The sequence below is a fragment of the Cucurbita maxima genome, unplaced genomic scaffold (assembly GCF_002738345.1).
Source record: "Cucurbita maxima cultivar Rimu unplaced genomic scaffold, Cmax_1.0 Cma_Scf00032, whole genome shotgun sequence".
Taxonomy (NCBI): Eukaryota; Viridiplantae; Streptophyta; class Magnoliopsida; order Cucurbitales; family Cucurbitaceae; genus Cucurbita; species Cucurbita maxima.
This window is the reverse complement of record NW_019272048.1, coordinates 280291-300050: the sequence shown is the minus strand read 5'-3', so window position 1 is coordinate 300050 and position 19760 is coordinate 280291. Positions and strand designations below refer to the sequence as shown.

The 19760-nt window shown below is 37.3% G+C and overlaps 4 protein-coding genes across 4 annotated transcripts; 2 read left to right on the top strand and 2 right to left on the bottom strand.

Moving 5' to 3' along the window:
* The first annotated feature begins 2119 nt into the window (after positions 1 to 2119).
* Positions 2120 to 2760, top strand: LOC111467006. The gene has a single exon (XM_023111759.1). It carries the CDS (start codon positions 2202 to 2204, stop codon positions 2316 to 2318), a length of 117 nt encoding a protein of 38 aa, XP_022967527.1. The 5' UTR covers positions 2120 to 2201; the 3' UTR covers positions 2319 to 2760.
* An 876-nt stretch (positions 2761 to 3636) lies between these two features.
* LOC111467005 (putative DUF21 domain-containing protein At1g03270) lies at positions 3637 to 9080 on the bottom strand. The gene is made up of 13 exons (XM_023111758.1): positions 8672 to 9080; positions 8505 to 8581; positions 8226 to 8309; positions 8029 to 8142; positions 7227 to 7310; positions 6988 to 7059; positions 6256 to 6323; positions 5796 to 5883; positions 5508 to 5581; positions 5068 to 5440; positions 4782 to 4828; positions 4606 to 4700; positions 3637 to 4087 (listed from the first exon to the last, which is right to left on the bottom strand). The coding sequence occupies exons 1-13, from the start codon at positions 8937 to 8939 to the stop codon at positions 4074 to 4076; spliced, it is 1458 nt and encodes a 485-aa protein (XP_022967526.1). The 5' UTR covers positions 8940 to 9080; the 3' UTR covers positions 3637 to 4073.
* Positions 9081 to 10529: 1449 nt separating this feature from the next.
* Positions 10530 to 10988, top strand: LOC111467082. Its single transcript, XM_023111870.1, has one exon. The coding sequence runs from the start codon at positions 10530 to 10532 to the stop codon at positions 10986 to 10988; it is 459 nt and encodes a 152-aa protein (XP_022967638.1).
* A 3480-nt stretch (positions 10989 to 14468) lies between these two features.
* Positions 14469 to 15832, bottom strand: LOC111466978 (adenylate isopentenyltransferase 3, chloroplastic). Its single transcript, XM_023111672.1, has one exon. It carries the CDS (start codon positions 15628 to 15630, stop codon positions 14650 to 14652), a length of 981 nt encoding a protein of 326 aa, XP_022967440.1. The 5' UTR covers positions 15631 to 15832; the 3' UTR covers positions 14469 to 14649.
* Between the last annotated feature and the right edge of the window lie 3928 nt (positions 15833 to 19760).

Sequence of the window (19760 nt, the reverse complement as noted above, 5' to 3'; positions counted from 1 at the left end):
GCACCATAAATTCCACCGTCAGAAGGAAGGAGAGTCGGAGATTGAAAATAGTCTATGGGGATTCAAACCCGACAATAATAATTGAATTTCTTTCGCTCTTTTCTGATTATTGTGACGATGACGAGGATGAAATTTTAGCCCCAAACTCTTTCAACCTCAGAACTGTTTTGGATTGGAAATATTTGAGCCTCAAACCCATGAAGTTGACGTTGGAGGGAATATTGCTGCATACACTCCTCGTATTATTGCATTGCTGCAATAAGTGGCTGTGGTAGTTTCATGAGTTGTCAGATTTGTTTCCTTAAGCTCTCTTCCCTTGTGGGTATTCAATAATTATAATACGGCTTGAAGAAACCAAGGCTGTGCCTATTCCTACCCCTTTCATTTCTCACCCAAAGTTTGATGCTTTTCATCAAGAAAACTCAGCATATGCATTTGGTATGTATCTACAACATAACTTTTACTTATTTACTAAGTGTATATGTATGTATCTACATAGTGGGCATTGGGGCGAGGTCGGAGACGAGAACAGGGAATGTAATCCCCTTCCTGACCCTGTTAAGCTAATGCACCGCTCCCTCTTCCATATTTTGTTTAAACAAAAATTCTTCGCCTTGTCCAAGATAGGTTCCAACAGATTCAATGAACATGTCGACAGAGAGTCATTTGGTCAAACGAGGATGGAAAATGTGATTATAAAAATGGGCCACAGGCACTTTGAAAAGAGTTGATATTAAAAGTCTTGAAAACATGCCAGGTAAGGTAAAGATGGAATTGGATCACAATTCACAATTCACAACCATCAAAATATCCAGTTAGATTGGCCTCAAACACCTTATCGAAAGCAAAAGATAAGATAACATGACTTTTGCAATGGATGTACTCAGTTCATTGACAAACGGCAACCCCACGAGATGCACGAACAACTCTCACGTGGGCTGGGGCCATCAAAAGGTTGGAGTGGGCCGACCTGTCGGACATGAGGAAAGGAGGAAGGGCTGTGCTGCAGGAAAAAAGAGCAGAGACGAAGAGGAAAGTGGAAGAGCTTTGAGTATGGCAATGATAGGTGGACGGCAAATCGGACAACATTAATTGTATTTGGATTTGGGATTGGAACAACTAGAAGTGGGTTTCGTTTCATACTTATCCGTGGGTTATTCTCTTCTACTTATTCCAAATCTACAATAATTGGATGAAGGGGCCAGTTTCCTTCCTGCCTTTCAATTCTATGTCTATACGGGAGCTCCCACCTCGGTTGGAGAAGAGAACAAACTATTTTTTTATAGGAGTGTGGAAACTCTCAAAAAAGATAATATCGGCTAGCGGTGGGTTTGGCTGTTACAGTTAAGCTCCTTATGTGTCATTCTAAAGCCCGGAAAGAAAAGCCTAAATAAGACAATATCTGCTAGCAGTAGACTTGAACTGTTACAGTCAAACTCCTTGTGTGTCATTCCAAAGTCTAGAAAGGAAAGCTCAAAAAAGACAATATCTGCTAGCGATGAACTTAAACTTTTACAGTTAAGTGTCCGGAAAGAAAGACTCAAAAAAAGACAATATTTGTCAAGTAAAAGTGCAATGAGCTTCAATAAATTTTTTTGCATTCTAATTTGTTCGCTTAATTACCAAATGTAATTATAAACGATCAACTAAATCATCATTAGAATTTTAATTTAAAAAGTTTTTAAGTGTTGACCAAATCATCATTACTAGATTCCGTTCCATGTACAGAGACTTGACAGCTCTCGGGAGTCTATCAGTTAATTATTAGATAAGAAAGGTTTGACATGAGAATTATGGCTTCTGTATACCATAATTTCTCCCTCCTGATCTAATATAAACCAATTGATATTTTCTCCCACCTTTAGGCCATGCTCAATTATCTGGTGGACTCTAGAATTCGCGAAACAGTAGATGTGAATAAGTTATACAAGTGTTGCCCTACAATGGAGGAAACAGATGAGGAGTCTATATCAGGTGGGCGTAGCAAGGAGACAAGGGGAATAAGCCTGTTTATCATCTCTTTTAGACAGTAGACCAATCATGGGCCAACATCTGTCTCCCACCACATGTTTCTCACAAAGCTTCACAATCCTCTCTCTATATAATCACTACCCTCTTAGTTCATCTCCAGGCCACAAAAACTAAACATCCATTGTTTCTCTATTTTAGTTCTTCTTCTTCTTGTTGTTCTTACATTCATCATGAGGAGTTCAAAGATCTGGTTATGGCAGCAATGTTCAAAGCAAATCAGAGAGCAGAGGGCAAGACTTTATATCATCTGGAGATGTGCTGTGATGCTTCTATGCTGGCATGATTAACTACTCATCCAAAGCAAAAGGTAGAGATTTAAGAGAAGGCAAATTGTCTCCAAGGACTCCACACTCTCTTACGCTAACTATAATATACAGAGTTGAAGAAGCATAGAATGTGTTCGAGTTGTAGACGAGAACAAGTGACACTATGTACAGTTGAGGATCGAATTGTGTCAACTAGGATTGCAGAGAAATGTTCTTTTATTTCACTGTGTGAAATACTATGTTCTATACTCCTTCCATAGAAACATAGATCAATTATGCTGTGAATCCTTCTGTTCTATCCTACCCATTCTTGTGGGGATCCATAACAACAAACAAGAGTTCATTATAATCACGATTTGGCCACTAAAAGGGTGGTTGTATTGATGTTCTTTTACTTAATCATGGGATCCCCATATAACCTAATTCAATCATAGATCGTCACATCGAGGAGTTTGCGAGCCAAGTCATTGGATTACTTCAGAACCTGGATACAAAATCACCACACACTAACTTCAATCCGTACCAAATTGAATAGCTTTTTAGGTACCATCCACTGTAGGAGATGTGCCAATTGCCTTCAACTGGATTGCTAAAAAGTTAAGCAATTTTCTCCTACATCACTGTGGTTGAATGATTATTAAAAGAAAAATAAAGAAGTTTCCAAGTTTTCCACTTTTTGAGAAGTCCACTATACTCTTTTCAGAAGTCCATGAAGTCTTCCTCTTAGTTTCTGGAAGAAGATAGAGGGCCAGGGTTGCACTATGTTCTCAGGAAAAGAGGTGTTCCAACATTTAAACTCAGTGAATGTTTTCTCTTCCCAACCATTTTTCCTTGACTTTGTGGGCTTTCATGACTCCTCTGACCCATTAATTAATTCCAAGTCCTTGAAGATTGTCCATAACTTTATAATGATGGATTAGAATAATTTAGTTCCAAATACACCCACTGTTGGCTAAGCATCTTTGCAAACTTCAATGAACCAGTTTTCCACTGACCAGAACAAGACAATTGCATCAGACCCTCTCAACCACAGCATGTGTGAGAAAGAGAAAAGACGATCTAATTAAAACAAGCAAACATGATTTATTGGCGGAAGATATCAACAAAAACAAAAACAAAAAACAAACAAAGTGGAGAATTAGAATGACAAATTGAATCATATAAACGTACCTATTTTCTTCATCCGGTTGAATAAAGTTTGGGAGGAAGCAGGTAGCACCACCAGTCGAGGTTTTGATTATGTGCAGGCAAGGAGCAACACGAATTCCCAGGTACGATCAATGCCAGAGAACGAGTGCACCTATTTATCACCTCTCATAAAGGGTTAGAAGGAAATCAATATTCTCAAATCCGACCGATGAATAATAAATTATCTAAACATATATTTACAGTAACTTTCCCGCCACAAAACCCATTGAAGATGCATTAACAAAAGCAAGTCATATTTTATTGCTCTTTCGTTCTTTACATCAGCAGCTACAATATCTTCTACTGTGTACAAGAAAGAGAAAATTTCATACTATTCTCGTCATTGATTTGCTTGAAGTAATGACGACCGGAGCTTTCTTAGGATGATTATTTATTCTAAAGCTAAAATTAAAAATCTTCTGATCGATACTACGGAAGCTGGAGAGTTAAAGCTTGGTGAAGCACGTAATGAATTCCGTTTGATACTTTGTTGATTCATCTTTTATTACTAGGTAGAAGTACCAGCGCAATTCCTTACAATCTCATCGAATCTATCATCTCCAGCAGCCTTCCTGGATCTTGACCACCCTACTTCGAATTCCCTGTGAATTACAAATTATTTAACTTACACGTTCACAATATTAGAGACATTTATTAGTCAAAAAGTAGTGCAAAGAAAGGCCCGTTGGGGAACATTTCTGCTACCTTTCCCTCTATTTCTTATTATTTTAGAGGAGAAACAAAAGTGTGATCTTGGAAAGTTATCATGGAAATGGGACAAAATAAACATAGAATCGCTAAAATACCTGTTTATTAAAGAATGTAAATGAATAACAAAAAAACAAAACAAAATCATTCCCAAACACGTCATAACAAAGCACTTCCTGTTGCCTGTATTCTTGATACGGCAATTACACCTTTGGAGTTCGTTCATTTCCAAAATCTTACGCAATTTAACTCAGCCATAATGGATATAATTGGCCAAAAAGACTCATCAAATAGAGTAGAACAAACCAAGAAAAAAATATTTTGATGTAGGATCTATTTAGCTTTTAGAAATGCTGCTAATAGCTACATAAAAGTAGGTCCTCAGCAACTTGAGAATTGGACTTTGACTTACGGTGGACTTTTGACCTGTCAAGTGGCAACCTACGAGTTGATGGAGCTCGGGCCACAGATGAAGCAGCCACAGCTGCAGCCGCAGCCACACGTATCCTACAAACGTGAGAAACATTCTACATTCAAGCACACAGTCAGCTAAATAAGCCTGATGCTAAAAGAAAAAAAAATATGCACCTTTTATGGACATCCACATATACGTCTGTCTCATCTACAATTTCCTCCTGCATTGTGAGGCAATTCAGTGTAAGCCAATTATCTATTATACGTTGAGACATGGATACGTGCATTTTTTATGAAGAACCACAGAAAAGATAAACCGTAAATGAATTTTATTTGCACAAAAAATTGGTCACCAGGAGTTAAAATTTAAGTTGATAGTTCAGCTGCCTAATCCTTCTTGTCATGATAGAACAAATTAATAATTATTTTCTAATATATAAATTGTGGAAATTGTGCTCACTTGCAGAAGTTCTTCAAAAACATCCTCTAAAGTGATTATCCCAATAACTTCCCCATCTTCAATATCTTCAAACAAATTGCACACTCCATTTGTTGCAACCACATTATGCTGCATGGTTTGCCTGATATCAGTATTCCTTGGAGCTTTTTCAATGTCAACATCAACACTGTCCAAATCATTGTCATGTTCTGAGAGCAAGGGAGTGAAAAGCGGAGATATCTTAGAGGTAAATTTTTTTTTCTCGTGTTTATCTCCATCGCTGACAAACACTGAGTTCTTATTCTTCTCCTTGACCTTGACTACAGCCGCCATATGACTACTTCCCTTTTGGAACTCATTTAGGATATCATATAATGGCATATCTGAAGGAACCCTGCATAACATGTTAAGAGGTGAAGTCATTTATAATTATTTAGATATAAGGGAAGAACATTCATTACCTAGGAATTCTCCGTATTGAAACAGCACTGACTGGAGTTTCCGTTTCTGCTCTTACTGTCAGAAGACTTTTCACCTGAATCCAGGGGGAAAAAAAACTTGCAACTAATTGAAAAAGATAGTGAAGGGCTCAACAATCACAAGAAAATTGGAATTTCTTTTTAAGAAAATAAGTGATGTTATTTCCTACTCTTAAGAGCTTGCCATTGCATTTGAAAAGAAACATACAAGTCAAATGGAGGTTGAAAATGAGAAGGCAAAAATGTAATTGCAAAGAATTCTACTGATACCAATAGGAGACCAATTATATTCTTTGGATTCTCAGAATAGACTGGGACACGACTATGACCACGTGCAAGTATTTTTCCAATTGCTTCCCTGTACAAGAAATAGGGTAAAAATCAGTTTGCAATTACTTGGGTTCCAGTTTAGTTTGATAATCATTTCTGTTTTCTGTTTATGGTTTTTCTGTTTGTAAAAACAAAAACCATGAAACCATTTTTTGTTTTCTGCTTTTTAAAGAGGAGAGAAACATATGTGGAGGCAGGGAAATAAAAGTGAAGAGAAGAAGAGATAAAGTTTTTAGAGAAAAATCTTGGAAAGTAATTGTATAGAGATAGAGAAGAGGATTCAAGGAATTTAAACCTGCCAGAAAAGATATTAGCAATCATCAGCATTATTAATATAAATGAACAGAAAGGCAAGGTTTAACAATAAATAAATTAATCATGATTTTGATGCCAAACTAACCAGTCCAAGTTGGAATTCACATCCAAAGAAAATGTTGATTCTATTGGTGTCATAGCCGCCTCTGCAGTCTGCATTCAGAAAGTTCAGTCATTTGATCTGTAAATTTTCTTTACAACAAAGTAAATCGAAAAGATGTCTCATAATCTTAAAGGAGTCGAGCTTATGAGTGAGACTAACAGCCGAAGGTCTCAATAAAAATAATAAAAAAATCCATCCTTAATTACCACACCATTCTTATTAGTGTTTACAGAAAACGGATGATTGAAAAATAAAAAAAGCAATACGTGAGGAATTAAACTGGAACTTTGAAAATGAAAAAACAGAATTGAAAATGGTTAATATATTAAGGAGGCACATGTATGATATATATTAGCTGTAAAGTTATATTGAAAAGTACAAGGAAAATTTTGGTCATATGAATAAATACATAATGACTAGGGACACAACCAGATGGTGATGGTATAAAAAGCAACTAATCTCCTCATATCCAGTAGATTTTGCAAGCAAAAATCCTTGGAACTCCCAATTTACTAGAGGAAAAAAATGAATACTTGTTATATTAGACTAACCCTTTATTAAGATTCTATACACATGTTTTCTGAACAAGTATTTTCTTATACCAAACCAAAATGCAGGAGTTTCCCTAAATCAAAGTGGCATGATAAAACAAAGATGGTAGATAAATCATAATATGTATAAAGATTACAATGCTCATCATATGAGAATAGATACCTTTTCTGTCAAGTCCAATGCCCCACTGATGATGGTCGTCTCATCGTGTGTGAGTTCACCTCCCTTCCCAGCCTAAATGAAAAAGTAACTTAAGGACCAATTCATAACAAATCCCTGAAACTTTGCTCTTAATCAAATCTTGCACCCTTCCACAATGTTATAGAACGGTTTTCATTCTTTGTCCAAACCAGAATATATCTCATTAATTTCAAATGCTAGCATAGTATACTTCTTGTTACCTCTTGTCCATGGATAGAAACAAGGGCTTTCAACTGAGCTCTCCTAAACAGAGCATCATGGTGACCAAGTAATGCATCCAAGACCTAGAGCCAGAATATCGGTAAGTAATAACAAAGGCCACATGAAGAAAGTGAAATAACCCAGTGTACATCTCTTCAATCTCAAATATGCAATCACCTACTTCGCAAAACAGTTAATTAAAAAAGATAGAAAAAAGGAAGACAAAATTTTCCCTTTACATTAACAAAAAAAAGGGGAAAAAAAAAAGTAAAGTTATTTCTTTTCTCTTTGAAAAGGTAGAATTAAGGAAATATATACTGCAAGAGAAGGTTGAGAATATGGAAGAAGGTCCAGGTTGACTTTTTGACACTGCAAAAGTGAAGCCTACATTAGAAGCCAAAGAAGAAATACATGAATAAAGACTTAAAGTCAATGCTTTATAGTTTGGTTCAATCATAGGTCGCTACAACCCATGGGCTCAGCTCAAAATGCAGCACGCATACAGACAAACTAGCAGATTTAAGACTTACTCAAATTCTGGATTTCATGATTACCCTAATATAATCACCAATCATGAAATTTATAGAAAAGTAAATAGACGACTTCAATTAGAGGAAAGACAACAAAAGGTTAATAGACGACCTTTTTGGAGTCGATGCATGATCAGAGTAGAGTGGAATAAGAAAATAGAGTACAATCTACAAGCAATCATGCACAAGAGTAAATTTCATATGCAAGAGAAATAAAGGAATGCAGCAGCAGCAGCAGCAGAAGCAGCTTTCTGCCTACTTCAGTGGTTACCTTTCCAACCGGGTACGAAATTGGATAACAGATGATCATCAAAATACGCACTAGCCATATAAAATTTGCACCAACAGCAAGTCCATATCTCGAGCATATTGCTTGAGGAATAATCTACTAAATAATGAAAATTAGATGCAATATGGCATAGGCTTGTTATAGAATGAAACGTATTGTCAATAGGAAAAATGTTATACCTCGCCAAAGACAAGAACAAAGGTCACAGATAGCAAAACCGCGACAAAAGGATGGAAGATTTTATCAAGGTATATAGGAAGAGCCTTCAAGAAAATTTAAAAACGAAATGAACATCATCAATGAATTATCCACTTGCCATAAATCTGACCACTCCAAATAATAAGAGCGGGATGCAAGTAACCAGAAATTAATAGTATTCAGCATTGAATCCATAGATTGAATTGAAGAAAAAGAAAAGTCGTAATTAGAACAGAATTTAAGAGTGCAGAATCGAATACCTCCATAGCACAAGCATTACAAAGCAGCAGCGTAACTAGCAATTGGTGCTGCTTCTGCAGCACCGGAATAATAGCAGCTGCGCAAAATAGAAATCAAGCAATGAAAAGCGAGTACGAGCGTAATTACAAAAGAATTGAATCAGAGGGAGAGTGGAAAGACCGCGGACCAGCTTGCTTTTTCTCGGTCGAAGAACCAGTGCGCTGCAAGATTTCAAGCTCGACGAGGTTGAGAGACATGAGGCCAAGGGTGAGGCCGGACATAATACCAGCGAACAAAACGAGGAGACAGGAGAGGCCAGCGTAAACGAACCACCATGCAGTGGGAAAAGGAATATCATCGGCTTCCACCACAGGGACCTGGTAATGATTGTGGTTGTTGTTGAAGAAGAAGGCGGCGGCGGTGGTGGCCAATGTCAAGGAATTAAGGAGCAGCATTGCCGGAAAAAGGGGCGGCAGACAGAAAGGGAAAGGGGCAGTATGAGCAAAGAGAAAGCGAAGAAGGCGCGCTTGACTGGACGCTTCTGATTTCGTGGCGCCTTTTTTCGTTTTCTGATCTTCTGATTCCACGTGGGCCAGACCACAGGCGATTATTTGGACACGGCAGCTGTCGTTCTTTCAGCCTTGCTGATGCAATCGATCTGTCGTCTCTAAAATTTCTACTTCGTACTTGCCTCCTTTGTATATCTTCCAAATCAAAATGTCGTTAGTTTTAAATTAATAAAATACTCTATATAAGTCAAAAAAAAAAAAAAAAAAAAAATTAATTTTTCAAAATTATCAAAAATATTTTTAACGTTAATTTTGGATGGAACAAATCCGAGTGCTCAATCTTGAACATGCAGTGGAAACCACCAAGCTGGAGTACGGTATGGGCAGAGGGAATTTTCGATAGAGCGGTGAAATGTTTTGAGATCGAAAAGAACATTATTGGTGAAAGTACTCTGTTAAGTCGACACTACCATTGAGAGACAAAAACTCGGGATGCAAATGAGATTAGATATCCCAATAGTCCTAGTCATAAATGATGGATACTAGGCATTGTGCGTATTAATCCGTGCAGTGTTGTAGCTAATGTGTTAAGTATCGTGCCTGAGGAGTAGGTTCGCTTAATTCTATGTTTCAAGAATATCAAACTTTAAAAGATTTAAAATATACCCATTTAATTTTTAATAAAAACATTTCAAAAACATACCAAGTCAATGAAAATTTTAAAATAAAGTATTAATGGTTGATCCAAAATTAATAGTATATATATATATATATATATATATATAGTTTAAGAATATTATTGAAAATTTTACACTGAAGACATATGTTGAGGTGTCTGGATCAGAGTAATGACTGAGTTCTGCATCGACAATTGGGTGGAAGATGTAGAGCTATTGGCAGTGAGACAAGCACAATGGCAGACATGAGGCTCGGTTGGAGGACTTTCTTCATCGTTAGTGTAAGAGCCCAAACCCACCATTAGCAAATATTGTCTTCTTTCAGCTTTCTCTTTTGAGTTTTCCCTCAAGATTTTTAAAACAAGTCTATTAGGAGAAGTTTTCACACCCTTATAAAGAATGATTCATTTTCCTCTCCAACCGATGTGGGATCTCAAAATCCATCCCCTTCAGGGCCCAGCATCCTCACTGGGACTTGATGCAGGATCTCACAATTAGGTTGGCCGATGGCATGACGATGGATGAGGCAACGATAGGGTTTGATTAGTTAGGGACGACACTCGGTGCTAGGGCAAGCGGGTTACACTCAATTGGACATTTGTTTCAACCATAATTCTCCAATAAAATGGATCTACTTCTAGATGAAAACACTCTTTAGAAGCTTTTGTAATATAATGCATGAATATCACCTAACAAGAGGCTCATTGAAAAGGGATGAGGCATACAGCACCAACTGAATGGGGCCTAAACAATGCTCATCGTCTTGGAACCTAAACAAGACAAACCAAACCAAAAGCTCCTTGTGTATAAATAGAGCCAATGAACATGCCAAAATGGTCAAGTAATCAATAGCAAACAGATGGGGCGGCTCGAATTCGCATACGCATCAGCAGCATTATTGTTCGTTTTAGCTCTGATGACACCCAAGATAGAGGCGCAAGCATGGTCATACCCTCCAAAACCCCTTTGTTCTTCACAGTTTGCGCTTGCAAGCTACGCTTGTGCAAGGCTGCCTCTCAACCTGGAGCCCCTCCCAATTTCTCCGCCTCCTTCGCCCCACGTGGAAGAAGGTCACAGGCATGGGCACGAGCATGGGCATGGACATCACCGTGGGCATCACCATGGGCACCACCACCGCAACCGCTCGCCCATCGAAGAGGAATGTTGCCGATGGGCGAGGCAAGTGGATAACGAATGCGTGTGCGATGCATTAGCTCATTTGGCTAACTTCATGGTGCGTCCCTCGCATGTGTTTACCGTGGCCATAACAGAAGACTGCATTGTCACTTACTCGTGCATTGGACGAATTAAGATTTGAGCACACCATATTGAGTATACCAATGACATTAACAAATTATAGGTATGATATATGAATGAGTACTAATATAATATACTACTTATACACCAATAACTATGTTATATTTAAACTTTGATATTGAACGAGTGTTGATATTCTACTGATGCACGTAGTGCATCAATGACTCTGTTTATGTCAATATGTAACGTTTAAATTCATGGCTTCAATGAGTTTCTTTCTACCTTAACCGAACATGGCTCATGCTGAATTGAGCTTCATTACTTTTATTTTAGGTCAAGGCCCTTCAAATACAACCCACGTCACATCTCATCTTAAAAATGTGGCCCACATGTTTTTGCAAAATTATAAAAATAAAAATTAACGATAACTACACCTGTTCACTTTGTTGATAGGTTGTTTGCTAATTAATAAAAATATTCTTAAACTCGTCGGTATCTCTAAACATTCAAGAATTTTAATAATATCCTTAATCTTAAAATAATAATAAAAAATAAAAAAAAATAAAAAATAAATCTAGATGACATGAACAAGCGAGTTGTAATGGCCGACGACATCTTGAGACTCGGAATGGCGTTAGGACATATGTGGGCCATATCGATGGGCTTAATATCTGAGGCTCGATAAGTGTAGACTCTGATGTGATTGGTAGCCACTGGGGTAAAGAGAATGAATTACCCGAGAGATCGAGATGACAAGATGAGACGCGACATTGCATTGAGAGACCTTGACCCCAAACAGAGGCAAGGTCGAGCCGAATGACTTGACTTAGTTTAGAGGCAAGTCGGTTGAGTCGCATACGATTGAACATGCATGCACAGACGGCGTGTGTGGTCAAACAAGGTTGGATTCTATACCAGCAATGTTCAATTGGCGAAAACAAACCTCGCTCATGAAGCCAAAGAACATAACTTTAAAAAATATTCAAATATACTCTTAAATTAGTTTTTTCAAAAATACTTTAAATTTCAAATTGTTTTAAAAATACATTTTAACTTAAAAATATATATATATATATATATATATTTAAAGACAGTCAATTTTTCAAAATTTTCATTAATACTCTTAATTTTTTTTTTCAAAAACACCTCTACACTTTTTTAATTCAAAAATATTTTTTATAATTTAAAAAATACTCATGAATTTTCTAAGATAACATTAAAAAATTTAGAGATAATCTATAAAATGTCAACGTACGATTTTCGTTCATATATTGACGATAATGTTTTCGTCGAGAGCGTGAGCTTCGAGTGGGCTATGGAATCGGTTGATGCATTATCTTGAGTGCCAATTGCAAATGGGATTAGGACTGCACTACCCATGCATTCCCAATTTTTCACCTAAAAAAACATCTCTTTCTTCAAAGTCAATATATGCCTAAAATATTCTAATTCTCTTCATTATATTGTCCTAAATCCACACACCATACCTCTTTTTCTAATATGATAATGAGCATCTTCTTTTCGAACGTCTCCATCGGTGCGAAAAACTTTTCGGATTCTTCATGGCTAGCTGGTTGGCCTTCGGGTTCTTTCGATATGGACACCTTTACTACATCCATAACATGCTCTGGTGCTGGCCAACCATTCTCTATCGTGTCTTTAATCACATTTTGGACATTTTCGAGACCTCTGGATCGGTCTGGAGAAGTTTCCTCGAAAAACTCCACATCAGTGTAGGTCATGATTTGTGATTTGAAAATTCGAAAAGTGGGTCGTGAAAGTTTTAGTTTAAAAAAAATTGCTCTGATACCAATGGAAGAAAATGAACTATTCATTCACGAGTCATCGAGTCCATTGAATCAATTACATGCTAAGAGGCGAGACGCCTTTTTGGTGGATGACCACCTCATGTTCAATGAGCATGAGTGAGAGGACAATCTCCCAACCCCCAATTCTGGGAAGCTTTTCTTCCATAAATACTACCTTGCAATCCTACTAGTTAGTTGTATTAATTGTAAGTTCACCGCTAGTAGATATTGTCTGTTTTGGCCCATTACGTGTCACTGTCTGTTTTGGCCCATTACGTGTCGCCGTCAGCTTCATAGTTTTAAAACACGTCTGCTAGGGAAAAGTTTTTACGCCCTTATAAGAAATGTGTTCACATCTCCAATATGATCTCACAATCCACCCCGTCTGCTAGGGAAAAGTTTCCACGCCCTTATAAGAAATGTTTTGTTCCCATCTCCAATATGATCTTACAATCCACCCCCTTGAGGGTCTTGTGTCCTCGCTGGTACACTGCCCCATGTATGAGTCTAATACCGTTTGTAACAACCCAAGTCCACTGCTAGTTGCACATTACGTGTCGCCGTCAGCCTCACAATTTTAAAACATGTCTACTAGGGAGAAGTTTCCACACCCTTATAAGGAAAGTTTCGTTCTCCTCACCAATTAATGTGGGATCTCACACCACCACTCATTCTTTTGCAGCCTAACTTAACTCATTAAAAACCGTAAGCATTATAGAAAGGATTAAGCAACACAATGATTAGTTAATAAATGATAAATGAAAGAAACTCGAAACAGAGAATATAATCATGATCCCATCTAATTCATCCGTTGAAGCGAGTAATGCAATCCCACAACGTCGTGTTTGAGGAAGCTTCATGAGCTTTCCACCAAAGCAACGGTGGTTCCCACTAAGCATATAAGCACAATGATAAACATATATAAACATACATCATTTTATTCTGTGCTTAGCCATGCGCCGTTGGTGCGGGGAATCTCCATTGCCACCACCACCACTTTCTCCACCAAAAGCTGCAAACCTCATATGAACATTCATTCATCTTCTATATCAAAATTTCAGCACTAATACTGATTTGCATGCATGATCTAGCAAAAACATTACGAAAAATCAAAAGGGTAAGATCGTATGGATTGATACGATAACCGTAGTTAATTGGATCTAAGAACCTTCGTAGTTATGCAAACTCGTAGATCATATATATTAAAACCCTCTAATCAAGATGATTTCTATCACTAATGACTGTAACTCAAGGAATATGAGCTAATAATATTGTTAAAAGATCTAAAATATTCAAGAACTCCAAAAAATTTAGATTACCTTGTTGATCAAATATATTCAGACAAGAAAACTTATTTGAAATTTGAATAATTTTATAAGATAATTTGATCAAAACTACTTAGAATGATTCTAATCATGCAACATAAACGGCATAATCTATCAAGAATTTGTAACTATTTGAGAATAAATGATGCCCCACTAAGCCGAAACATCTCTGGATTGGGTCTCAACTATTAGTCAAGCAGTCGTACTTCTTTCACCTAAAGCAGAACTTGATTTAGCTGCTTTTTTCAAAAGGCGTGAATGCAAATAATAAACATTCCCAGATAAGCTTCGCTCAGGCGGTCACATAAAAATTTTGATTCTTGTGGTAATTTGAACAATATTCTTGAAATTTTTATTATATGACTTAGATGTCTTGATTTATATTATGAAAACTCTGAATTGTTTAAATATGAAACTCAAAAGCTATGATTCTCGTATTGAAAATAATGTTAAAAACAACGAACACGTAATCATCAGATCTCCCTCGATTAAAGTTTTTGTTTTTATTTGTAGGTCAAGGTGAAAAAAAGAAAAAAGAATGAAATAGTAGTACGAAAGGCATGCAAATGCATCATATTGATGTTATTATCTAACGGGCGGCGGCGGCGGCGGCGGCGGTTGGCGCCCTCTTGAAAGGCATTCTGAAAGCCTTATGTTTCAGATAGGGTTGACCGTGGGGTTGGGTCAGAAAGTGCGCTACAATCGTGGCGCTTGGTCCAGCCACAAGCTTAGTCCACGCCTCGTCAGCTTCTTTCCCTTTCTTCCTAAACGCCTCCGTGGCATCCACCCTGTGTATCTTCCAGCCTTTGACATTCCGAAGGCGAAGGATTTTGTCCACTTGGCGACACGCCAAGTCACACGTGTTCGCCTTGATCTCTGCAATGGCTTCTTGTAGCAGCTTCTCTCGTGTTTCATAGTCTGAATTAGGTGCGCGAAAGTAGTGGTCCAGCTCTGGGACGCCAATTGCCCTCCTGATGCCGTAGGAATAATCCACATTATTCGGGTCGTACAAGTTTCGAACCTCCTCGACAAGTCCATTTCCGACCATCTTATCCACTCGGTCCGACACCGACGAATGGAGGATCGGCATCGAAACGTCCACCCAAAGAAAGCAACATTCGTATTTTGACCGAAACGTCGAGTAGTCGTCGACTAAAGCCTCGACGTAGGAGTTGGAACCGCCGACTATGATTGGGAGGTTGGCACGGTGGACGATGGAGTCGGCGGCTAGGGTGGCCATGCGGCAGAATTTGGCGACACTGAAGTCTAGGAAAGGGCTGGCTATGCCGAGCAAGTGATGCGGTACTCCACGCTGCTCATCGGGGGTGATTTTGTTGGTGACAATGTCGAGGCCGTCGTGGAGTTGAATTTTGTCGGAGTTGATTATTTCACAATTGGCGAAGTGGGTGGCTAGGTCAATGGAAAGCCGGGATTTTCCGCTGCCGGTGGCTCCCATCACCACCACCACCTTTTGCTTTTCTTTGATCAGCCGCCGTGCCGGAGTTAACCCTTTGATGTTCACTTCTCCAAATGGAAGCTCGTGGTTAACCATTGCTAAATTACTGATCATGGCAGCTTGGTTTGTTGGTCAACGGATTTGGTCAACGGGGCTGGCTCCTAAATGATTGAGCTGAGGAGTGAGCTACTTATAGGGATTGGGAAGATGGTCAACAGAGTGGCTTAATTCATCAGTGGATTGTCTTCTGACAGTCAACTTATCGATTATACTTATGTTTCTAAAGGATTTTGTCGCTCTTTTTCACGGTTTCCGACATGTTATGTTAGGTTATGATATGTTTTGAAGGCCTTGTGGCTCTATTATAGTCCTTTTTATACTTTAGGGATAAGATTCTCTCGGAATTGCATGCTTATTGTTCTTTTGCTTTAGGGTTTATCATTAGATTCTTGTAAGAAGGTAGTTCATTAAGTGATTATCGGACATGTTGAGGATTGTTGGGAGGTAGTCTCACGGTGGCTAATTTAGGGAATGATCATGGGTTTATAAGTAACGAATACATCTCCATTAGCATAAGATCTTTTGGGGAATCCTGAAACAAAGCCATGAGAGCTTATGTTCAAAGTGGACAATATCATACCATTGTGAAGAGTCGTGATTCCTAGCATGGTATTAGAGTCATGCCCTTAACTTAATCATGTCAATAGAATCCTCAAATGTCGAGCAAAGAAGTTGTGAGCCTCGAAGATATGGTAAAAAAAAAAAAGACTCAAGTGTTAAATAAATGGTGTACTTTGTTCAAGGGTTCTAGAGAAAAGAGTCGAGTTTAGATTAAAAGGAGGTTGTTCGAGAGAAGCTCTATGGTGTAGTCAAGTTTATTAGCTCACAAGACATACTCATCCGAGGACAGTGTAAACCTTAAGTTAAGAATGTTTTTTTTTCCTTTGTTTGGTCCCGTGCCCTATTGATTGTAGATTCTCACTAATGATGATGCCCCAATTGTTGCACTAACTTGGTTCTTTAGGGGTGGAAAAAGAGAAACATTCTGATTCCTTAGGTTCCAAGTTGGGTCTTAATTTGGAGGACAAATGTTCGATATTGTTATGGAATCTTTAAGAAACATGATCCTACACCATCATCACCGCCCTTATATTGAAAATCAACCCTACATTTGTAGGAGAATTGAACTTTGACGTGTGAGATAAAAAGAATTATGTGTTAGTATAGTGTCTATACATTTTGATGCTCGAGTTAGAACAAGGGTCGTGAGTAAAAAATAATACTATGTTTGGACAGACATTTGAATATCTTATCGGGATTCTTGCTTGATTTTGTAACGTTATGAAAAGACTAAACTTGTTGACCTCTCGCTTAAGATCTTATCGAGATTCTTGGTGTACTTTTTGTTAGACTCGTAGTAATTGTAACAGTCACGTGTATAGGACATTACATATGGTACCAAAATTGGATCTCTCCCAGTAGAATATGGCTTGGAAACGAACCAACCTGGAATCACGTGATGCCCAAGCAAGGATGGTGATAAGGAATCATTACAAGGGAAAAATAAGATTCGCATTACCTTGTTGATCAAATATGATTCATATCAGAAGTTTATATTGCATGATTGATGTCTTAGTTCATATCAGAAGAGGTACATGAATGAACCAAGACCATATCTAAACGAGAGTAGCCTTATGGATATGATGGTCAAGAAAGACTTAAATCATGAGCATGAGACATTGCATATGGTATAAAAGCAAGACCTCTCCCAGCCGAATATGGTTCGGGGACGAACCAAGGTGGAAGCCAATGAGCAAGCGATGCCCAAATAAGCAAGGAGTACATGAATAAACCAAGATCACATCTGAAGAAGAATGACCTTATGAATATGATGGTCAAGAAATACTTTAATCATGGGCATAGGGCATTACACATGCTATCAAAGCAGGACCTCTCCCAGTAGAATATGGTTCAAGGACGAACGATAGTGGAAGCTAGTGAGTAAGTGATGTATGAGTAAACAAGAGGTACATGAATGACATCAGGTGACATCATCAAGTGTAGCACTAGAAATGTGGCCACATCTCGGCCACGTTTTTACCTATTTAGTTTCCTACCAATTAAGCTCTCTCGAGAAAAACACATTGAATTTCCTATACGCCTAGCGCTAAGAATCAAAAAGTTCATACACTATAATTTCAAAACTATAATAATTTTATCACTAAAAAAAATTTAAGTTTATGGGATATATCTCATTATTATTATTATTATTATTATTATTATTATTATTATTATAAACTAATCTAAAACTTTTTAAGTAATTAGAGCATTAATAATAAAAACATCTTTGTCTTTTTATTTGGTCTCAAAAGTCTAAAAAAAAATATTTTTAAATTTTTAAAAGATACAAAATTCCAAAAACATTTAATATTTGGTCTAAAAATATTTTTAATGTTTCAAAAGGATTTTAAATACATATTTTTTAAATGTTTAAAAATATCTTTAATTTTTTTAAAAAAATTTAATGATATTCTTACTGTTATTATCACATTTTAAAAATACTTAACTCTCAAAGGTAACATTAAAAAATTGGGAGATAATTTATGAGATTTTCTTAGACAATTTCTATCTATATTTTAACTGTAAAAACTTTTATTGGTAAACATATTATAATGTAAAGGTTCATGCATCACTCTTTCCAGTAGTCCTCAACCTCTTCTATGGTAGAGATGTACATAGGTTGGGTTGGATAAATCTTTTGGATTAGTCCGAAATTTTGAGTTGGTTGGGTTAGTGACCCGAGCAACTCAAATAGAATTCACAACCCAACTAAATCCTCTATTTTAAAGTTGGGTTGTCTGTTTTTTTTTTAACTATTTAATCTTCGTAATAATCTTAAAAATATGGTAGGTTGAGTTGGTTTTATAACCTTATTTTTTGGTTGGTCGACTATTCAGGTTGACCAGACAAAAAAAAAAAAGTCAACCAACAACTAACTAAAGAAGATAACCTGTAAGTGGACTTAAATTCATATTTTATATAAAAATTGATACGGAGTCTCTTTTGCTATACCACTACAAACCTCGATATATAATCGAGCATCGAAGAAGAATCGATCGATTTTGAATTAATTGATTTTTAAAATTTGAAATTATGAAATTAATGATTGAAATTAGAAGGTAACAAAATCTTGAGTTGATTCAATCATTAGGCTCCATCAAAAGATTTGAAATTGCATTAATAAATAAAAAAAAAAAAAAAAGAAAAGGGAATTGGCATCCATCAAATGTTTGGTGCTCCATGGCTTCTATAATTGAGTCTATCTTTTCCCATTTTTTAATGCCTATGGCCTTAGTCGTTCAAAATGGAATCATTGTCTCGTAACATCGACTTATATCTTCCCAGATTTGTTCTAATTATCTCGATCATTTTGAAAGATTTTAGCATCTGTTTAGATTACTTCAAAATCTGTAGTGTTGGATATGAAACTTAAATAAGATTTTATAGTTTGAAAAGGTAGGTAGAGTGAAACTGGAAGTCAATCTTTCTCTCGTTCTAGCCGTGTTGTGGGTTTGGATTAAGTTGGGTGAAGCTCGATAAAGAGTTTGAGAATAGAGTAGGTTCTTATCGTCCAATTCGGACATACCTAGAGGCCAGAGGCGAACCATTCGTTACAAAATGAAAGTATTAAGCATATACCATTAACCAAGAGGTTAAACGTTCAAGTCGTCTTATAATAATGCACTTCCATAAGCGCGTATCTCTACTAATAATATAGTGTGAGATTCCACATCAATTGGAGAGGGGATCCAAGCATTTCTTATAAGGGTGTGGAAACCTCTCCCTACTAGATGCGTTTTAAAATCGTGAAGTTGACGACGATACATAACGGGCTAAAACGGACAAAAATATCTGGTAGCAGTGGGTTTGAGTTGTTATAAATTGTATTAGAGCTAGACACGGGGCAGTGTGTTAACGAGGACGCTAGACCCCAAGGAAGGTGGATTGTGAGATCCCACATCGGTTGGAGAGAGGAACAAAATATTCCTTACAAGGGTGCGGAAACCTCTTAATAGACCTGTTTTAAAAATTGTGAGGATGACAGGTGATACATAACGAGCTAGAACGGGTAATATCTGCTAGCGGTGGACTTGGGCTATTACATATATAATCGTCCTTGTGGAAGGTCGATTTGTCTTTAGCTACAATGGCACATGACTCTCAAAACCGTCCTTGTAATTTAT